Here is a 22409-nt window from a genome sequence, read left to right on the forward strand (position 1 = left end):
TGTGATGAATATTAGGAGAATCAGAAATCTACTTTCTATGAGAAGCACATGTGAAAATGGCAATTCTGAGGAGGAGAACACAGAACTTGATTTTTTAAAATTATTATTATGACTTTTGTATTTACATATTTTTCTAAAAAACACTGTGACAGAGATTGATCTATGCACTGGAAAAGCAGCATGATGCATAATTTTTAAGTGAAGGCAGATTCTGCCTCATTCTTCTACCCTTTTTTTTTCTTTGTAGATATACTCTGCAGCTTTCATTACCTTGTTTGCAATAGGGGCAACATAAGAACTTCAGTGTCATCATAGAACAACTGTGGACGCCATGGACCTCTTCCTGCCATATTTTCAGTTACCTAATTCAGGTAAGACAACCTATGCAGATAACAACTGGTAATATAATCTCAGTGGCCACTGGCATTGGGGCTTATCTCTGTGCACTCACACACTGTAACTTAAACGGCATGGATGCTGATGTGCTATGGTATAATTTTTCTTCTAAGTACTTCTTGATATGTGTATCTCTAAAGTAATAGGGCTAATTTATAACTGTAAATCAAGTAGTTTTATCAAGAGAATCAAAACAATTTCTGTCTTAATTCTTCTTATACCTAACCTCCCTGGAGATCATTTCTAAATAGACTATTTAAACTTTTTCTTTCTGTCTTCTTTTTACTTTATGGCACCATATTTTAAACATGATATTACTTCATCTGGATAAGTCAATTTTGAGGGAAACTAAACAAAAAGTCACAGGCTGAAATAGGACTACAGTAAAGTGAACTAAACAAATCAGTAGCAGATTCATATGTATCATTACAGCCTGTTTGGGCAGCAGAGAAAGTTGTGAGGAGAAGCCTGTTTTGCTTTCTGCTTTATGTAACAAATGCAAAAATAAGTTTTGAAAAGTACCTTTTTCAGGAAAAGGCTATGATGGCTCTTTGACTATTGAATAAGTCTTCTATCACACACACACACATTATGTTCTTTGTAGCTAAGCAATAAAATTAACTCTGCAGAATGCTCACTACTTCATTTCTAACTATGTTAGTTACTAGACACAACTGGCATATGAAAGCAGAGGAAAGCTTTTTCAAAGCACTCTTACTGTTCTATTATCACGCAAGACAAAAAAGGAGGTGTTTTAGGAGGTCTGTCAAAGAATGTGTTAGATAACCAAAACTACATTTTTACTTGAAAAATACCAAACAGTTGGTGCTCATTATTTCTCTCAACAAAGCAGGTCTGCTGGTCCAAGCCTCTTTGGAACTTGTGACAAAGGAGCTTTTTCTGTGTTTCCAAAACAGAATGAGACTGAATTAACAAAATAGACAAGTGAAGCCACACATGCAGCTAGCTATACCATAAACCTGATGGTGTGCAGAGGGAGTCTGAATTAGCAAAACATTCCCACAGTCAGCAAACTGCACTGGTATGATTTATTAGCAGTTAAAGCAGCCCTGAGATGGGAGGCAGTATAGTCTAGAGAATACCACTGAAAAACTAAAAATGTCAGAACAGGTCTTTAATTTCTGGCTCCAGCACTGACTTTCTATCTAGTATCCAAGCACTAATTTCCCTGCTCTCTTCAATTTCCTTAACACTGATCAGGGATTTACTCCAAAAAAACATATTAAAACTGACAGGTAAAAAATTGTAGGCAGCACAGATCAGAATATCATTATTACACTGCATATCAGAATAGCACATGATTAGGCTTTTCAAAAGTTTTTTTACCATTTAGAAATGCTGCATGAAATTCAAAAAGCTCTCTGGTTAAACACACTGACTGCTAAAGACATCTCCAGACCACTACCTCTCAACTGCTTAACTAACGCATCACTCAGAACGCTTCTGCCTCTTCCCATAAAAGCTGGTTAAGGTGAAGACGGAAAACTGATTTGTCCTGGTTTTGTTAAAAACAAGACCGGTTCTCTTTTAGTGATTTTTGTTTAGCTAAGTTCTTCTAGGTGGCTGTACTTTTCTGAGTTTTAGCCTGCATATTTTTTTCCTAGGATGCTGTACTCAGTGTTGATAAGAAGAACAACGGAATGCTGAAGAAGCTCATGTTTAGATTTATTACTATTGTAGCCAAGAAAGACTGATAAGTTTTCCCACTTTCCGTTGTGAGAGGGGCATGTTTGAGGAGGGGTGGATGGAACGGGTGGATGGAACGGGTGACTAGAACTGACCAATTAGGATCAATTAGGTATTCCAACCCATAATCGTCATACCCCCTATGTAAGAGGGTGATCACGAGGGTCACACTCTCTTTGACCATGGCCGGCATCTAGAGAGGACCCTGTCTGTCTGCCTGCGATCTACAGCCCTCAGGCCCTGCATCCCTGCAACCAGGTTCCGGTTTGCTGTGAAGTCCCGCCCGTGACTTCCAGGACCCTGAGCTGCAGCTGCTGGAGCCGCCAGCTCCGCACACCCAGCTCCTGCTGCTGGAGTGACACCAGCATCGAGCATTCGAGATTGGTTTTGTATATTTTGTATATATATTCTCTATTTATTAGTAGCATTAGTAAAACCCTTTAAAGCTCCCCAAATTGAAGTCTAAGTCTCTCTTCCTTTCCTCTTATCTCTCCTATCATCTTTCCAATCCAAAGGAAAGCGGTGGTGGGAAATGAGGGGATAACAGGGAGCGTCTGCCATGGTTTATTGCCGCCTTGCCTTAAACCTTGACATGAGTGGAAGGAGGTTTTAAATGCTTTATTTCACAGTATCTTACTACTCATAGGATACATCTCACAAGCTGAAGAATGCAGCCCTAGTTTAAAGATTACACATGGTTTTAGGATACCATGTCACCAACTAGCATGGGACAGTACCATAGGATTCTAATATACCAAATCACAGGAATTTTCTTTGGAAGGGAACTTTGAAGGTCATCAAGTACAAGGTCCACCTCAAAAATGGGACTAAGGCCAACTCTAGACCAGTTGAACTATCATTCTGGCCATTTCTTTTGATAATGGCTATGTGCTATTTGAACATCAAGACACATCCTTCTGTGCACGACTTACAGACTAAACCATGACAGCACCTACTGGGGAGGAAAGAGCTGATTTGGAGGCATATTTCCTTCTGAATGTGTGAAAGGCTTGACACTTAAAGAGTTAAAAGGAACTGCAGATCTGTGGTGACACCCCTGTGGCTGCAGTGCACATACCATGCACACAATGTACCTTCAGCACACAATCAAACATACGAGTTCTGGATCCATTAGAGGTAAACATAACTCAGTAGTGTGCCTTGTGCCATGCTGATTCAGATCTGAATGGTCTAAAAACGCTTTGGTGTTTTGAATGAAAGCATCTACAGGTCTGTGTGTGCTGCCTCTTTTAAATGAAGGCACCTACAGCCTTAGCTATATAGCCAAGGAAGAAACACGAGTGACTCATCTGTCATTTCACATGTTTACCATCTGGGAGCTATTGCTTTCTGAACCATCCTTACCAAGACCTTTGAGTTCTGGTAAGAAGCCTCAAGTTGCACTCTTCCTCATTGCAGAACTAAATTCTAACTGTGTTGGTTCATCTGTCAGTTCCTTTGATCTACGTTCATATTAGACCACTGCCTATTTTTTAATGTTCATCTTTCAGTACTTCACCTTGTGATCAGTATGGCTGCATCAACTGAAGACATGTCTTCTCCCCAGCTTGTTGACATTTCCAAGTGTATATCATTCTTCTTGCCAAATTCTTCATGTTGCCATTTACAAAAGCTTTCCAGCATTTTTTCCCCATGATGTCCAATATACATATCTGCCTGGAAATAAAAGAAAAAAATATTAAAATTATGATTCTCTAAATAGAATTAAGAACTTTTTTGACTGAGTCAGGAAAAATATTCTCCTTTTTATGGCATAATATATTCATGACAGAATGACTTGAACTTCAGGAATGGAGACCGTCTTTTTCCCATGTTAAGAACACAGGTGGAGACAGTGTACTGAGAGGTGTTCAGTGGATCTGTTCACCTGAATGCTTATCTCATTCATTTACTGATTTTTCACTATCCATAGGGAAGAAAAGATTAATGATGCGAAGATCCAGAATTTGAACATGAAATGAGACATCTCCACCTGCTGAGAGGACACTGAAGAAAGAAATACTATCTTATTCACTGGAAAAATACAATATTTTAAAATTAGAAATGAGGATAAGGGAATCCCATTTTCTTAGGAACTGACTAAAATATGAAAGGTTTTCCATAATATTTAGTAGAAACAACAAGAAATCAAAGTTGACATTATCCTGAAATACGATATACTAACCATAGGTTAATAGGAAGTATCGATCAAGATATCAGCTGACTGCCTTTCTTCAGAAAGAAGGAAGAAAAGGATTTGAGATAATGCTTGAAAAGTGCAATGAAAGAATAGTGCTATATCGTGGCACTTTTTGTTCATCCAGAAATTAATTGATGAAAAACATGCATTCTCCTTCTACTTTCCAATGAGTTTAAAGGAGGTGATTTTTGTATTGAGCTATACAAATGCACAAAAAGCAGAGCACAAGCAGATTTTCTTAAGAACTAACTGATTTCCACACAGCAACTTTGATTGACTTCCAACTGCAAGCACAGAAAAATCTCAATATGTGCAGCACATAAAGTAGGAGAAGTTTAAGCTCTACTGGAGATGCACAGTAGTGTAAATAACTAAATAATGCACAAAAGCTAAATGAGAAAATTTGTCAGCCATTAAAGTTAGTGAATATTGCAAGCCTTTGTAGAGCAAGAAGCTAAGTAGCATTATCCTCTATAGGCTAAAACAAAGATAATATATACTTACTGGAGTCTCATGAAGGAGGACAAGCTTAGTCACCCGAAGATTTACTTGTAGTCCAAGGCTCTTGTGCTGGAAAAGGTTAAAAACCTAAGATAAAAAACAGTAAATAAAAATATCTGCTTGTATTGCACACAACACACTGTAGACTAAAAATATCATAACCTCAAAGAAAAAAAATTTCTCATATTCTACTGTGACTGCTTTATTTTGCCATATTTTGAACAGAATATTAAACTAAAGTATTTTCCCCTCTATGGCCATGACCACTTTATAAACTAAAGGCTGTTTCTCCAAATACTTACACATTAATTTAATACTATTCATATGAAAATTTCTATTAAGTTAAACCCAGGATCATGGCCCAAGTGGCCTGAGCGATAACATGGTCATAAGTCTTACAGTCATTCAGAACAGTTGAAGTTTTTATTTGCTCTTCAGTTTATGCTCCTTCTTCAGCATAGACTTGCTCTGCACATTACAGATGCTAGTTTTCACTGCATTATACACCAAATGAGCACACTGCAGCTCCAGATAGAGCTGGGGAGGGATGTAATTGTCTGAGTGCACTATCTTTTCTTTTTTCAGCCACTACTGATCACACAATCCTTCTTAACAACGTAACCTCTTCATAAGAAGCACAGATCGTGAGAAATCATCCAATACCCCTGCCTTCTCAACAACACCAGGGGCTTCTAACCAAAAAATCATCTTGTTCAGCTCTTTCTTACTGGCTTCCATGAAGATATAAGACCAGACAGTACAGACAAGTCTGTAACATCATGGATTTATGCTGCAGAGCATATGGAGTTAAATCTTGACAGCCTGCTGATAGTTATGTACTGTCCCTCACAGGTGCTCCATCAGAATAATTAAAAGCAGCAATGATCATCCCAGTGTGCATGCATTATTGGCAAAATGCCAAAATTAATTTTAAATTTCCTACCATGTTTAGGATGGTTAGAATAAATCTTCTGGCAGCATCTGTTCCATGATATGAAACCATAGCTGGATCTGCCACCACAACAGTTTCTATATTGTATTCCTGAGGTAACTTGTAAGAGTATCGTTTTCCTCTTCCACCCTCTGATACTTTCCGATTCTTGGATTTTCTTTTATCTGTAACATAAAGCATTATTTGACAAACTCATCCTTCAAACTACTCCTACAGTACTTTCAGGATTTCCTACCTGTCATTATGGTATAATTTTGATTATGTGGAATGTATTGTCTGTGAAATCTAACATTAATACATGCTTATGTGGCACCGACAATGCTAAGGTGCAGACTGAAGGCCTGTACTACACGTAAGTGTTAATTCACACCAAGAAAAGAGGAATCTTATCCAGCTGCTTAAATAACGTCCCTCAAATTCTTTGCATCCTTTCTCCTAACATACTTACATGAGAGTATGTACCTCCTAGTTCAGTTGGTGGGAGAAAACTAAATTCATAATAAGTTTGACAGAAAAATAATATCACTGAGATTGCGGAATTCCTATCTTACCATCTTCACAAATTACATCTTGATGTAATTGTATCTCAGCATAAAAGATGACAAATACAGATTTGCCACATATTCAATATTAAGACAAGACATGGAACAATTCAGTGACTTGCAAAGATGAAAAAATATTTCAGCTGAATGACAGAGAATGATATGTAAAATATAGGTTTGTTGGAAACAAAAAAGTGAAGTTTTACTAACATGACTTCAAAGTCAGTACTGCTGTCATCATAAGCAGCTAACGTAAAACAACAAAACCAAAGCCTGGAAACAGGCTTCTAAACCCACAGAAAGCTCCAAATCAAAAAAGTTGTTACCTTTGTGGTAAGCTAGATGTTACTGTTCTTGTTAATTTTAAGTTTCCCATCCAAAACCATGATAAAATCTTCATTACTACTAAAGTACATATGGAAAAAGAAAAACTAAATGCACACAAACAAACCAGAAGGTGGCCAGATATGCATACAGTAGTTAGCAATTCTATTTAAAATAATTTAATTTAAAACAAAGTATTAAAGGCAACTCCCTGTTGTAATAGTCAAATTCTGTTAGAGCCCCTTCAAAGACTTAAAACTTCTGGTACTGATCTCACTGAAGCCACTGAAAAATAGTGAAATATTTTCCAGCTTCCACAATGGAATATTTGGCTCTCCGTTTACAATAAAAGTGATGTTCGAGATTACAATTATAAACACATGTTCTTGAAAAAAACAAATATTTAGAAATTTTGAGGAAATGTTTTGCAATTAATCAGTCTCATCTCTAATAGGAAAGTTCCTGCAGTTCATTTTATAACACACAACTACTCTCCAAAAAGAAGTCACTCTTCAGGAAAGTGCTAAAAATATGCCTTACAAGACACTGAACTCACAAATTAACTTTAAAATGTAAGATACTAGTGGAAAAAGAACATGTGATTTAATACATGTATTTGTAATGTAGATTTAATGTAAACACAGTGTCGATACTTCTCAATGTCAAAAGTATAAAGTATCCACTCTTAAAAAAGGTTGTCTATCTTCTTCTATAGTCATTTTTTAAAGATTATATATGAGAGTGTTTTAGTCCATTCCACTGTACTTTAGAAGAGCTTACTGACTCCTGTAAAACTGATGACAATGTAAGACTTACTACCACTGATAAACATACAAATTTACTAAAAGAAAAAAAGTATGTATTCTCCAGAAATAAATATTTGGTCTTTGATTTCCTAGAAGTAGAAACAACTTATAACTGCATAAGCTATCTAAAATTAATTTTAACCTCTCTCATTTTGATACTTCAGACACTCACTTAGCCTTAGATATACAGCTAGTCTCCAGCTTTATTTGTGTTTGCTAACTGTGGATCTACAGCCTAGTTTATAAAACACTATATGTGTTTCCATCACTCTTCTGAGAATATTTTCTAATGAAACTTCAGTGTCAGGATTTGTGCCAAAAAACCCACACCCTATAAGCTATACAACTATGACCTATCATACAACCATCTAATGCTGCAAGAGTAGGCTGTAGATCGAAGTTTACATAGTAAACTCATTTGGGTTAACAAAGATCTCTCATGAGGCATTTGGTCAATTTGCCTTCCTCCTAGGAGCAGTGATTGTTTCCTGTGCAGTTTCCAACAACACAGTTTATTCATTGTTCGCTTCTTTGTGAAAAACAGAAGCTAGTGGTTGAAAACTTTAAATCTAGTATTTAATATGGCTGTTCAGAGAAGTCTGCTAACACACTTCTCTTAAAGTTTTAGCTAGTGGTGCATTTTTATCCAGAATTGAAAGTAAAAAGCCCACAATAAAATACAGCGTTGTCCTTAACACAGAGGTCACCTCAGTCCCATGAACTGTTGAAACCTCTGTCTTTCAGGATTGTAGTGACTGGGAAAATTGCACAGCTCCATAGACAAGCTGCCTGTCATTTGCCTCAGATATCTGCCATGTTAGCAAACCAAGGAACACTCTGGTTTTGGTCAGCCAACCTTTTCCAAATTGCTGGCAGAATTTACCATCACATGAGATGTCATTTATCTGAAAATTTTAGCTGTTCCATAAGACTTTTACATAAACATAATTAGTAATTTTGGTACCAGTGGTATTCAAACAACTGCCATGATTATTGTCAAAACAGGCTCTAGGCAAAAACATGTATTTCTTTACATACTCATATATAAGTAAAAATTGCAAAAATTGCTCATTATTGAAGGCACAGTATGTAAGAGATAATAACTCCTGAAAAAACCCATACCCACATCAATAATGCATCTGCTAACAAGATAAAAGTCAGATTAACTGAAGAAACTGCTTCTTGGAATTGAAGATGCATAGATTAATCTTAGAAATGTAATTACTTTGGCAAAATAAATAATAAACGCTACAGAAGGGCTCTGTGCAGTAAGATTTCTATTTTTGTGCAACAATAGAAGATATGAACATGCACTATCAGTTTGTTACTTAAACACACGTTGACTGAAAGGAAAACTAGAAGTACTCCGGTAGTCTAGCAAGGGAGCTAGAAATACTTCAGCAACTACATTTGACATTCAGTAGGCAATTAAGAGAAAATAACAAGAAGTGTTAACAAAACAATAACATCCCCCCAAAACAAACAAACAAAACCACAAACAACAACAAAAACCTTAAAGATCTGAAAATCCAGCTACTATAACCACAGTTTGCATAAAGCATCTGAGACAACTTTAAGAGTATGCTATGACTACAGGACTCCTGTACACTTACAAGTTCTCAGGCACAAGAACATTCCCTGAGTAGATTCATAAGGCTTAGATTACAGAGCAATCACCATCACTCCCCGTGCTTTCTTTTCTCAAATTAAAGAAAATGGATACCCCAGCCATATGGAAATTGCAGTATTCTGGCTAGACATGGCATATTCAGGAATTTAGGAAGTCATAAGCTATAGCTCCAATATAGTTGAGATGGTGATTTAAATGTCTTAATGCAGAATGACAAGCAGCACCAGTCACCATCTCATGGAATCTCATAGATCTAGACCAAGAGAGCTTATGTATTTCATTTCATGATTATGCCATGGAAACAGGCTGCAGAGTAAAAACCAAGACAGCTCTCCCAGCTGGGTGCCCATAGTCAAACTTCTGCTTTTGATTCAGTGAAACTAGCAGGCTTTTCCCTAAAAACTGTTATCACTCTAGGAAGAGAAGAACAGCCTGCTCATAACTCAGAACGGTATTTGTTTATTGACAGAACTGAGAAGTAAAAGACGAGGTTTCCAGTCTCCCAAATACAGACGGGATCCAAAATTCAGATCTACAGTACCCTGCCTACATAAGTGCTTCCACTCACTAGTTTGTGTGAAAAAGAATGACCATTTGAGAAGACTTTTTTGTTGTGTTTTTTTTTTTTAATTTTCCCCAAAGTGTCCCATGAGTTAGGTTCACTGTACAAACGACTTCAGCCTGGAATAAGTGCTTCAGATTGTCTAAAAGGAGAAGAGCTTAGTTTTCTGTCACTGTTTGAAGCTCAGCTGGCAATCAAATGGATGACAGATGATCTCTATTAACCCTTTCCCTCACCAGAAGGGAAACAGAAAGAAGAAAAGGGAGATAGACTTACAGGTTAGAAAATTAAAACAGATTTAATAAAACAACAATAAAGAAAAAGGGTGTGGCAGATGCACACACTTGACCCCCTATTCCCAAAAGCACCAGAAACTGCTGGACCAATTCACCATTATGGTCATGCACTCACCCCTTGGTCAGCAGACAGAAACCTTGACGAATGAGACACCTTGGTTGAGAGAAGTTTCTATACCACTACTATAAATGACCACAGCTCAGATTCAGCTAGGGTAAAAATGGAGCCTGGCGGAGACCCATGTTGAGGTGGTTTTCCTTGGAACAGTGAGTCTGTAGTGGAAGACTCTCCTCCTGAGACTGGCCATCTAAGGAAATTTCCTCAAGAACTGAGACGCTTTGCCTTATTGGCAAGTGATCTTCTGTGTACCCTTCAGAGTTCCCACTTTGTTTAGGTGGGAAGATGTGTATTTTGAATCATCATTCTAGAGTTCTGGGATCCCTTGAGTTTGAATCAGCTTGTGCAGTAATTTAACTCCTAACCAGTATCCAAATCTGTTTTATAGTGTTGTCAGAGTGCTGGATAATTTTTGATAAACTTCGTTTCTAGTTGGTTTTCTGCTAAATACTTCTGGTTAGAATAAAGTCTGTTTGGAGCTTATCATCTGTCTAAATTGATTTCTGGGATGCCTCCATGACAAAGAGAATATTAATATCAATATTAATGAAAAATATACAAACCCAATATTAACTTCCCCAACGATGACCATGGAATTGTGCTCCATGGTGGTGAGCACCGCTGATGGTGCTGGGAAATCTCGGACAGGGAGTCAACAGCAGGTGGAACCAGATCCAGGAATGCATGAACTGGAATCAGCAGCAGCTGAACAGAGTCCTTTGAGGATGCTGGCCATGAAAGAAGAAAGTGCAATCCCATAATCCCTCAGCTTTAAACTGAGTGTGACATGTATGGGATGGAATACTTTGTTGGTCAATTTTTCATCACCTGTTCTATCCCGTCCTCTCCTCAGGTGTGACTCTTTTATGCCCTTTTACTTACAGAACATAAGAGATTTAGCAGTGACCTCTATAGGAATAAGTATAAGCATGGGCCTTTCTCCATATCGTTCCTACCATTACCTTAGAATAACTGTAAACATCAAGCATTATCAGTTCTAGGAGCAGATATTTACTAAAAATTGTAGTTAGATTTAGAAAGTGCAGTTACTTATAATAAACTTAACTGAAAGGAAATATTACTGAAAGGTGGATTGGTTCTGTCCTAGATGAAACCAGGACACTTTCTGATGTGGCACTTTGTTTTAATAGCAACTGCTTCTCTCACATTTTCTCTGTAACACACTTGTGAACTGGTTGCTCTGAAAGGTTTCATGGACCATGTGCTAAAGAAAAGTGTGGAGAGTGAGGTCTGCGTATGCGCAACTGTTCACATATGTAAATAAAACACACACACATTCAACAAAAGGATATACACGCACACTCTCACAAATCCAGAAAGCATCTGCTTCAGTTGGTATGATTCTCTCCCTTCCCTAATTAATAAGAAAAATTCACCCCATTCAGAAAAACAAGTTCTTTGTTCTCTCCAAACAAGTTTGGCTGTGTAGCTTCTTTCAGTTCAGCCCACAACAGTAACAGACAACAAACAATACCTTCTTTGATTGCCTCTTCTAGTTCTGCATGAAGAGCTATTATTTCCAATAGTGATCCTTCAACACCTCCAGCACAGACATTCATTCTTTCTAATAATTACAATTCATCACTGGCGATACACATTTGCTTGATAGCTAGCCAGTCTTTTGAGATCAGTTTGGCTTAAAACCAGCAGTCTGTCCCAGAGCACCTACTCTGACACATGAGTACTGTAGAACCAAGAGATCTTGTTGTAAGATAGGTCCATATTGCTGAGAAATTGCCATTTTGCCAAGATAATAGTTTCTCTGTGTGACACAGCTACAACTCTACCAAAGGCAGCTGGGCATAACCTGAGAGTATCAGAGAGCCCCATATACTCATCTGTTGTATCTTGGTTTCATTCATCTACTTAGTTAAGGATTTGACTTAAAATTCTCCAATATTGCTATAAGGGCTTACTTTTGTTGTATCAACCCAACTTTAAGGCTGTGCCTGTACCATGAATGTTTTTGGTGATATTAGTTAAAGGCATGTCACACCAGCAAATTGCTCCAAGCAGACAGAGCTGTTATGTATGTCACTTACTGCAGCTCTGCTTAGTAAAATAACCTGTTACAGCAGAGTGAGGGACTTGTCTTGCCAGTACAACAGGTTCAGTTAAAAGCTGCAGATATTTATACGCCCCTAGCAATAAGGTTATACCAGCAGATGCTAATCAGTTATGCGTAGCTTGAGTTATTTTGAAATTTCGGGCTGGTAGCAGAGATAATGAAACTTATTTCAAGCAAATATTTGAATGTCTGTTGACAGACTATTTGCACCAATTCAGAGCCTTGGGCATAAGATTACTAGAACAGAATAAGCTGACTTTCCCATTTTAGAGCATAAGACAAAACAAAAGGATGACTGGTAATGAACATGACAGAAAAATAATGTCCTTACAGAAAAGTTTGTATGTTTACTCATTTTCATACACATCATGGTTTACTATTTATCAGATGCCCCGTTCCCCTTCCACAGTGCACACATCATGCATACTTTTCATTTTCTCTCTTTTTCTGTCTCCCAAACACATGCAGACACATGTACTCTAACTCACTTATCACTAATAAGGGAGAATAACCAGCTTTCCTTTATGGCAACAACTTTTGCTAATATAGAAATTTTCACTTCTAGATAAGCAGTGGCAACATAATACAATTCCTAGAAGAGAAATATAAAGGAAGCTACATGTCATTTACTTATCACCTTTTAATAATTACAAAAAGAGCCTTGCCTTGCTAATTCATCTTTGATTTAAACCTGTGGGTGGATGCCTAATTACAAATACTTCCAAAATGGAAAAAAAACCCTGTCACATCTATTCCATAACCATATAAAAGGCCAGAGCAGCATAAACGTTCAGAAAGAACTACACAGCCACAGAAAAGTTTAGGCTAGAAGGGTTGTCCAGAGGTCAGCTAGGCCAACCTCCCACTGAAGTCAGGGCAAGCGTCAAAGTGAGATCAGGTCTCCTAGAGATACTTCCATCTGTGTTTTGGAAATGTCTGAGGAAGTGGACTCCGCAGCCTCTCTAGACAACCTCTTTCAGTGCTAAGCATTCTTGCTGAGATTTTTTTCCTTATGCCCAATCAAAATTTCCTTGAATGCAAGTTACAACTGTTTTCTTTCATACTGTTATAACACACCTCTAAGGAAAGTGTGGCTTCATCTTCTCTCTGCCAACCCTTAGGCACTGGAAGACTGCAGCTGCATCTTCCTTTACCTTTCTTTACCTATTTGAAATCACACAGTTCCTTCTGTCTCACCCCTAATGTCATCTAATCCAGGTCCCTAGCCATGTCAGTGCACCTCTGCTATTTCTGAACAATAGAATGCTATCTTTCACAAAAGTCATTTCTCCCCTCTCCATTGAAAGCTATTAAGTCATCACTACAAGCCAAATGTTTGTTGAAACCTTCTACTTCAACAGCTTTTCTACCACCATTAACGCAGATGTATTAGGATTGTTTCATACAGTTATTCTAAGTGTCGATCATAGAACAACAACTCTGTTATAAACATAATTTCAATTCAGTATCAGACCCATTTGGAAGTTCAAGACTTATTACTAAGCAAAACCAGGATGAAAAGTTTTAAGACAGAAAATTAACTACAAGCACTGCCCATAGTAAGGAATTAAGCAACTACAAGGACAGAGCCAGACAAGAAATAGGTTGCAAATAAGGAAGAAAGAAGTAAAACAAATGACATGAAGATTTCTACTTTGAAATATAATTGCTCATTAAGAAGCAGCGTCTGTTCCTCAGTGGACAATACCCTCTTCTGACAAGTGAAATGGCAGCCTCAGCATTCCACCTCAAAGTCCACCATAAGTTACTGTTACAAGAATAATCAGATACGGTTTTGTTGGGGGTTGTTTTTAACTACTATCTACATATCTTAAAAATATGTCTGCTACATTAGATCTTTTTAGTGAGATTTGTATATTACCTGTAACAACACCACAGTACTGATTCTGAGAAGCTGGCTTTTCAGTAATTTTCTCCTCTATGGACCTTTTTCGTCTGTACACCCTGTGTGCATGACCTGTCACAGCCAAAGTGCGATTGAGTGGCTCAATAAATATGAAGTCCTCATTAATCTGTATAAAGCCCATCTGCAAAGGAAAACAAAAGGAACACATAAGATATGAATTTAAGAAAGTATGAAACTGTGCACAGTCCTGCAGAAGAAAGAAACCCACAAAAATCTATTTAAGAAAACCCTTTGTTTAAGCAACCTTACCAGCAAGGTGCCTACCTTTAGGTTTTACAAGGATTTCTACTCAAGTGAAATAAAATAAATTTCATTTATTTCAGCTAGATCTGTGTGGGTGGGTGGCAACATGCCAGTAGCAGATGCACGGTAAAAGATCTGGAATGTTAAAAGTTTGCTATGGGAGACTCATGGGGTCATTTAAATATGTACAGCATGTATAGAAAAGTCTTTACACTAGTTTTATTACTCAGTGTATTGTCACATTTTTAGATAATTATATTTAATGAAATCACAGGAATACTTTAGGGCATAAGAATACATCCTGAACAACTATGAAGCTGGAAATTACATCTTGCAACTCTGATTTTACACTTTTTCAAATTAAAAAAAAAAAAAAGAGAAAAGAAAAAAAGCAAAAAAAAAAATCCAAACTAGCAGCAATCCTTCCTTGATTGCCAGCAAGTAAAACAGAAAAACATTCTGATAGAGCCATTTAGTTGGTTAGCTTCCCTCCAGCCACAACATATTTATACACACAAACATACAAAAAAAACTTACAAGACTGTAGCCAGAGTTAAAAAAAAAAAAAAAGTTAAAAAAATACTATAAAACGTATTTATATAAATACCATACAAATGTAACTCAGTTTAAATTGTCAAGCTGCCAACACACACAAGTTTCTGTCAAAAGTAAAGTTGGAGACAGCAAGGCTTTGTGATTTTTTTTCCTCCTAGACAATATCATCAGCAAGACTGACAGTTAACTTTCTCATCTTTAAAGTTAAAAATCTATTAAATAGTTTTGCTACAGAAAGAAAACAATGCGGTACATCTGGCTGAGAGAAGTAAAGATCTCATCTGTATGTTTCCAAGTAGCATGAATGGACAGAAATAGAAAACAATTTTGTTTCTTCAGGAATTGTGTAGATGCCATTATCACATTGGATATCCTCCCTGACATAGTGATAAATAATAAAAAAGAAATTCCAAGAAGAAAAATGAAATTTATAAGTGGTACAAAACACAATTTCCTTAAAACATAAGCAGGCACTATTAAAAACAAACAAAAAAAACAAAACCAACCAAACAAAAACCCACAAAAAACCAAACCAAACAAACAAACACAAAACAAAACAAAACCAAAAAAAAACCAAAACCAACCCTCCCTGCACAATCACATTAAATAAATGTGAATAGATGTATTTAATTTTTCAATCAGCTACACTAACTGCAGAATGCTGAACAGCTGTTGAAAGGTCACCATTAACATTGTACAGATACATAAGAGCAGCTATTTTGTTTGGCTGTTCCTTTTCCTTTTTTGCATGTGCTTTTTAGGTGAGTTTATCTTCACCATGACCTTGAATGTTACACATTCAGAAGATTAGCTACAGGTGTATTGCTAGGTACTTTCTGTATGCCTAGCAGACACCACTTCTATATGTCCTGAATAATGTTACCTTTACAGAACAATTAACTTTTCTAATAGAAACCATGGATGATGTTAAATGAAATTTTATTTAAAAGCATAGTTGTCAATTACAGTAAAATGCATAAACTATTTTTAATTTGATTTTCATGTCTAATGCTGAATTTCACTCAGGTGTAGATTATTTTTTTTATCATTATTTAGCCTGTGAGAGATGCTGATAAACTCTGGATATAGAACAGGAATAGCAGCCCATCAGGTGGCTATCTAAATCTGAAAAAAACAAGACCTTAGGCCACCTTGAACAAAAACTCAATGCACATTTGCTTACTTCTTCTGTCTTCACTGTTTTTGCTGCAAAATGAAACCAGGGCTTTAAGATGCTATTCTTCAGACTGCCAGCCAGACATCGTGGGAAGCTATGCTTCAACCACAGACATTTTGGGTTCTTTCACCTCCTTGTATAAACTGAAGGTTAATCCATTGGTAGAGAACTCTAAAAATTATTGCCAGTCTCGTGAGTCAGAACACTGATGTAAAGTTTACTGAATAAAATTAACCTCATTTATATGTATTCAAACGAGTAATTTTCAGACAAATCTGGATAAAAAAATAATCTCTGTGATCATTTCAAATGCTTTTGAAAAAAAAACATCTCTATTTCTCTATCTCTTGGAACGTTTCACAGGTTGAAAAGGGACAATGAAGTCATATCCTTACCAACCACACCCTTATTTTTTCATAAACATTAGAAGTGGAGTTGAGAAGATTTTCTAGCATAAAACAAAGCACAGAAAGCAGATAAAATCGAAGCCATGCATTAAACAACCACAGTTTCAATGTGTTTTCAAATACTGGATGCCAGGGCCAAATACAGGTGTCAGACCGCTCCAATGACAAAACCTCCATGTCATGAAAATTCATAGCAAAACAAAGATTTTTAAAAATGTGTTAAAAAAAAAAAAAAAAAGTATCTGGGTTAGAACTGCAAAATTAAAAAAAAAAAAAGTAGCACACATACATCTCAGCATCTCAGAGGAGTTCAAGCCCAGTACAACCTCATTTGGAAAAAAATTCCTCAGACCTCCTAAGTAAGGATGAAGTGGGTACTTGCTCTGCATGTAAAGCATTACGTGAGATTAAGTATGGACACTCTGAAATGGATTCACATCCACAATGTGCATTTTAAAGTGGGCACTTGCCCTCACAAATGAAGGCTTTCCACAACATTCATTCACATCATATCAAGACTTTCTCTCACACTACCCTGAATCTCTAGGAAAATCATTCTCTATAGGACGCTGCTCTCATGATGTTTAAGATGATGGCTATTTTTATCAAAACAAGCTGATGTTGCACATGCAAAAGGATTTCTACATTTTTGTTAGATGCAAATAAAGTAAAATAGTGAAACATGAAAAAATGAGATGAGTTTGCATATTCTGACAAATTTCAACAGGTGCTATTATTCACATAACCATACTTAACTGAGCAAGAATCTCTCAAGCTGACAGTGGAGAGTGAGTGTAAGGTGATCACAGAAACTACACAAATCCCAAGGAATCTGATTTGTTGAAAAGAAAATTCAGTAAGGGAGACCAGTGAACAAAGAAACTATAGACATCCGGTCCGCCCAGAGGGTCTGTGGCTGTTACCCCTCAAACTTCCATTTGCCCATTAATTCACTGCTGGTCAAGCCTTACAATGTTTGGCATTTCCTCCAGATTCCAAATTTCATGTTTCCTAGACAGAAATAAGCTATTTCCTTTTTGAGACCAAGTCTGCCTCTATAAACACATTATTAGAAGTTACTGCTGTATTTGGTACACGTGCTGCTGAAATTGCCAATATTCTCTTATTTGCTATGATTTTTAAACTGTCTTTACAGTGCAGGACGATATCAAAACAAAGTACAGTCTACTTAAGAAGTGACCACAAACAATCATTTACTATCTCCACAATAAAAATATTTGAATAAGGCTGTGTGTGCAATAAATTATTTTGTAACCAGATTGGGATCTATCACAAGATGTCAAACAGCTTTACTGAATGCAAGTACATAAAATAGATTTTAGCATTTGTTCCTTTACTGCATCATTTTTTCAGAATCTCACCTTCTCAAATCTTGACAGCTGTTTCTCAAGGAAATTTTCCATCTAGCAAAGTTGTCCTCACCCTGTTTTACCAGGATGACTGATCACCTGTACCACTGATAAAATTGCCAGTTGACGATACATCTATGTTAAGTACATAGAACAACTGGACTGAGTCAGAACAAAGGTCCACCCTGTACAGTTATCCTCTCTCTGACAGTGCATAACAGATGACAACAAAGGACATAAGAACATAGCAAACATAGTTTTTATGCTCATAGCCTACAGAAAACTGCAGTAGGGAGCTGGTACCAGTAGCTTCACAGTATGCATAAACTTTGTTGTACGCATAACCATAAACTGCAGGGGAAATACACAGAACAATTCCTCCTCCTCCTCACATTTGCTCATTTACAAGATTAGAAGTCAAAAAACACTATTAAAAAGTTACTTGCCATGCAGGAAGGATTCATACAAAAGTAAAACTGGTTAGCTTTCTTTTTCCAACCATGGTGAATGAGATTTCATAAATATTTAGTCAATTAACAACAGTCGTTATAAGAAAAATATGGAAAAAGATCTATGAAGATCTTAGCATATGGAAGGGTGGACAGAGTGTTAGTTAACTTTCCATGACCTATAGACTCCACTTTCTTTAACATTTACTTTAAAAAGCATCCTTTTTGGTTGCTGTTTTGGTTAAGTTTGGGTTTTGTTTGTTTTCGTTTTGTTGGTTGGGTTGGGGGGGGGTTGTTTTGTTTTGTTGTGGTTAGTTTTGTTTTGTTTTTCACTTTATAATGAGTAACATACAAGCATTGCTCTTGTGATCCCTGCACTGCAAGTGCTTTCAGACATTGTTGGTTAAGTCCAGTGCTGTCCTTCCACAGTCTAGAACTCAAAGAAGACAATGGATTCATAGCTTTGGAATTTATTCCATGTTGTCAAATATATATTAGTAACCTCACAGTCCATAAAAGGTTGTCAGGCTCCTAAATATCACTACAGAGTTGTGACAAATTTAACATACCTTGGAAGCAAGGTAATTGAGACAGCATGACATATGGTCACAACTGTGAAACTGATAGAATTGTGAAATATCTATCGACTTTTATTCAAGTTTGCAGGCATTCACTAGGACCTCAAGAAAGGCTGCTTTGATACAGCTGCATTTTTTCTCATTAAAATGAACATTAAAGAGTATTTTGCAGTCTGAAGTCCCTTTCCCTATATTGGTTCTTCCATCCTACTCCACAAATACCTGTCTTATCAACTTGCATCACAACCAGACCTACTCAAAATAAAACCTCCACCCCTAAAACCTCCTACACTCTTAACCAGCAATAGTTCTTCTTGCCCGCCTCCACTTCCAAAGTGTGCCTGTGTCATTATGGCCAGCTGGACTGCCCGTATTTCTTGCAGGTGATAATAAATCATTTCTTTGTATAGTGGTGAGTATCCCTGCCTGTCATGCAGTAGACTGGTTTGATTTCCTAACAGGGAGTCAAATGATGATGGTGATTATGATAAATAATAATAACAGTAATAGAATAGATAAACCAAGTGATGTACAATGCAATTGCTCACCATCCATCAACTGATACTCAGCCAGTTCCTGAACAGGCATTCCCCCTGACAGCTTCCCCCAAAATATATACTGAGCAGGACATCATATGGTGTGGAATATCCCTTTGGTCAGTTTGGGTCAGCTGTCCTGGCTGTGCCACCTCCCAGCTTCTTGCGCACCTGGCACAGCATGAGCAGCTGAAAAGGCCCGGACTACTTAGCAACAACTAAAACAGCGTATTATCAACATTATATTCTCATTGTAAATCTAAGCCACAGCCCTGTATCAGCTACTAGGAAAAAAATTAACTATCCCAGCTGAAATGAGGACAAGAAAAGGTATTTGAGTTTCAACTGAGAAGCTGGTGACAGGCTCTATTCTCTGCAAGAATCCCACAGCTCTGCAAAAACCTGCTCACCCAAATGGTCCCAAATTGTGCCAATCTGTTAATGAGGAGCTCACATTTATTTTCCCTAGATAAAAATCTGAGTTTAGAAGGTAAATCTCTCAGATTAGAATGTATATCTCTTAACTGCAGTCCATACTTTTAAGATATAAAAGACACAAAAAAATCTACATAGGCTTGTTTACATATTGGCCATTTACAGAGTATAAATACCTTAAGTTACATGGCTAGCTTTTCACATTTGGGTTTTATTTTAATTTATGAGAAAGACATCTGCAGAAGTCTCTCAGTTCTGTTTAATATGTTCTTTGTGATGGACTTCGGTTTTACTGGAAGTCAGACAAAAACGCTTCAGTATAATTTGTAGTATTAGGCTATGAAGTCCACAGCTTACAATGATTAGTTCTCACACCTCAAAGATAAAGAATCAAAAGTCAGAATTTTTGCAGGACACTTTAAGAAATTATCATGTCGCATCTGAGATAATTAACCCTCAAGGTGTAACTTGTCTGCATAACTGCAATACAGTGCCTTTAAAGGTAGGGGATGCATTTTGCATACCTAGCATGAGGTGATAAAACAGCAAAACCAGATATTATAAAATTAATGTAAGCACAGATAGTACAAACTGTGATTTTCCAAGCATTCAAAAAAAGCTTTTCAAGGCTTACAGGTAAATATCTCATTAATAACACTAAGCTTTAAAGTGCTTCAATTAATTCCAACCTTAAAGAAAGGAAGTAAAAAGCTGTAAAGGCACATGTATCAACAAAAGTCTATGCTGAAAACTTATCTGTATCACTACAACATTATAAACTCCTTATCCACATTTCACATCTGTTTTTTGTTTCAGAACTGGCACTTTTATAATAGGTCCCATGGTATCTCAGTTTACCATAAAAGTTCTCATCTCTTGTGCTTTCTGCTGTCTCATGGAGTTTTCTAAATCCACAACAATCCATGCTAAAGATGAAAGGCTGAAATGTTCCTCATGATAAAATATGTGATCACCATAATAAATGTGTAATGTCCTTATAATATTTATATTTCATTGACATTATACCAAATGGACTTTAGCCTACAACACGCAGGGTTAAGATTATTTTTAATCAAGATATTACCTAAAAGGTCATGTTATGAATGGGTACACGATTCACAAGGGTACAAACTCCTTTTTTGCTACAGACTAACACAAATTTCAGAGCAAATACAAATTCCTTAGTTTCCAGCACAGTATATCCATTTTTCATGATTACATCTTAGAGAGGTACTATTTAAAAATCCATTATTTTTGAAGAATAACATTAAAATGCTGAAGTAGTTACTACCCTTGTTTCTCTTGTCATTTTATATTGTTTTACAATGACTAGACAGACAGAGAAATACAGACTCCTCACTCTGAAAAATTCACATAGATGCAAGAAAATAATTATGCTATTAATCAGCAGCATAAACTATGCTACTTGCTAGTGAACAGGCATTCACTATACACAAAATGAAATTGCAAATAAAATACAGAAAATTTATCAATTCTAGGATTTTTTAATTTCTTTCAAGGACTTTTATTTAGATAAAAGCACAAAATGTGCTGCCTAAACTCATCGTGGTGTTCTAAAATCAGATGTTCAATCACTGCCATTAGCAGTGAAACTCATGAATTTGACACAAGTCACTCGAAGTGCCATTGCTTTCTGTGCAAAGTAACAGGCTGGTCATCAGGTTCAAATTACCATCTCTTCACATGTCAACTGGTCTCTTCTTCTTAGAAACATCAACTGGCTATAGACTCTTGCAACAAGAATGTCACATCGCTCATGAAGTCCACTTGTTCAGCTTGTACCACTGTTTCCATAAAAGTCTGTGCATTTCCAACTACTGTACACTTGCCCTTTGATCTCCAGAAGAATTCAGTAGAATTGATAAACCAATTGTCAAATGTTAAAATTCTATGTTCAAACCCCCTTTCTTTTCCACCAGGTCTTGCCCAGGTTCTGGTTGATTAAGCTGTGGCTTAAAGGATCAAAAAAAAACCCCTAAATTTAAGAAGCACCTGTGACAAAGGAAAGCACACCTCAATAAACAAAAAAAGTTATGTACTCTGTGAAAGAGAAAACTACAGCAGGATAAGGCCAGTTGCAACTAAGTGAATCATCTGGACTTCTCCAGTGCTGATTGAAGCACTTGGTATAAACACAGACCATGCATATGTTAGGTTTAATTATAAATTTCACTTGAATATTAAAAACAGACTCAGGTAAAATCAACTTGCTAAATCAAATCCAATTTTCACTTTATGTCATGTGCAGCATGCATTATTTCTTTATTCTCATTTTACTAACTTAACTTTCACCGCTTAAGTCCTGTAGCATCGAAACAGTCCAGAACAGAGAATGCAAGTTACTTTGTATTTTAGATGTATGCGATCCATAGATCAATTCCAGCCTCCTATGCATTCAAGACTTCATAAAATAGAGGCTCTCTGACACCCTTGTAACACAGATCCTTTATTAGCCTAGACTTCTTTTTCATGTATTTCCTTGCTGTTAATTAAAGTAGTTTGAATAGAACTGCTGCTCTACTATTTTACCATTCCTATTTGAAATTTGTTCGAGATTTTTCTCTTCTAATAGTTGGAAATCTTTCCAA

The 22409-nt window shown here is 36.7% G+C and overlaps 1 protein-coding gene across 1 annotated transcript in view; it reads right to left on the reverse strand.

Moving 5' to 3' along the window:
* The window catches only part of ADAMTS19 (ADAM metallopeptidase with thrombospondin type 1 motif 19), a gene marked incomplete at its 5' end in the record, with an annotated part of 153731 nt that overhangs the window by 101416 nt on the left and 29906 nt on the right, over positions 1–22409 (reverse strand). Inside the window, 4 exons of the mRNA XM_082074829.1 lie at positions 3623–3780; positions 4808–4891; positions 5748–5920; positions 14006–14171. Coding sequence (XP_081930955.1) covers positions 3623–3780; positions 4808–4891; positions 5748–5920; positions 14006–14171 — 581 coding nt within the window. The remainder of the gene's footprint in view (positions 1–3622; positions 3781–4807; positions 4892–5747; positions 5921–14005; positions 14172–22409) is intronic.

Source organism: Streptopelia decaocto, assembly GCF_964273445.1.
Source record: "Streptopelia decaocto genome assembly, chromosome: Z".
NCBI lineage: Eukaryota > Metazoa > Chordata > Aves > Columbiformes > Columbidae > Streptopelia > Streptopelia decaocto.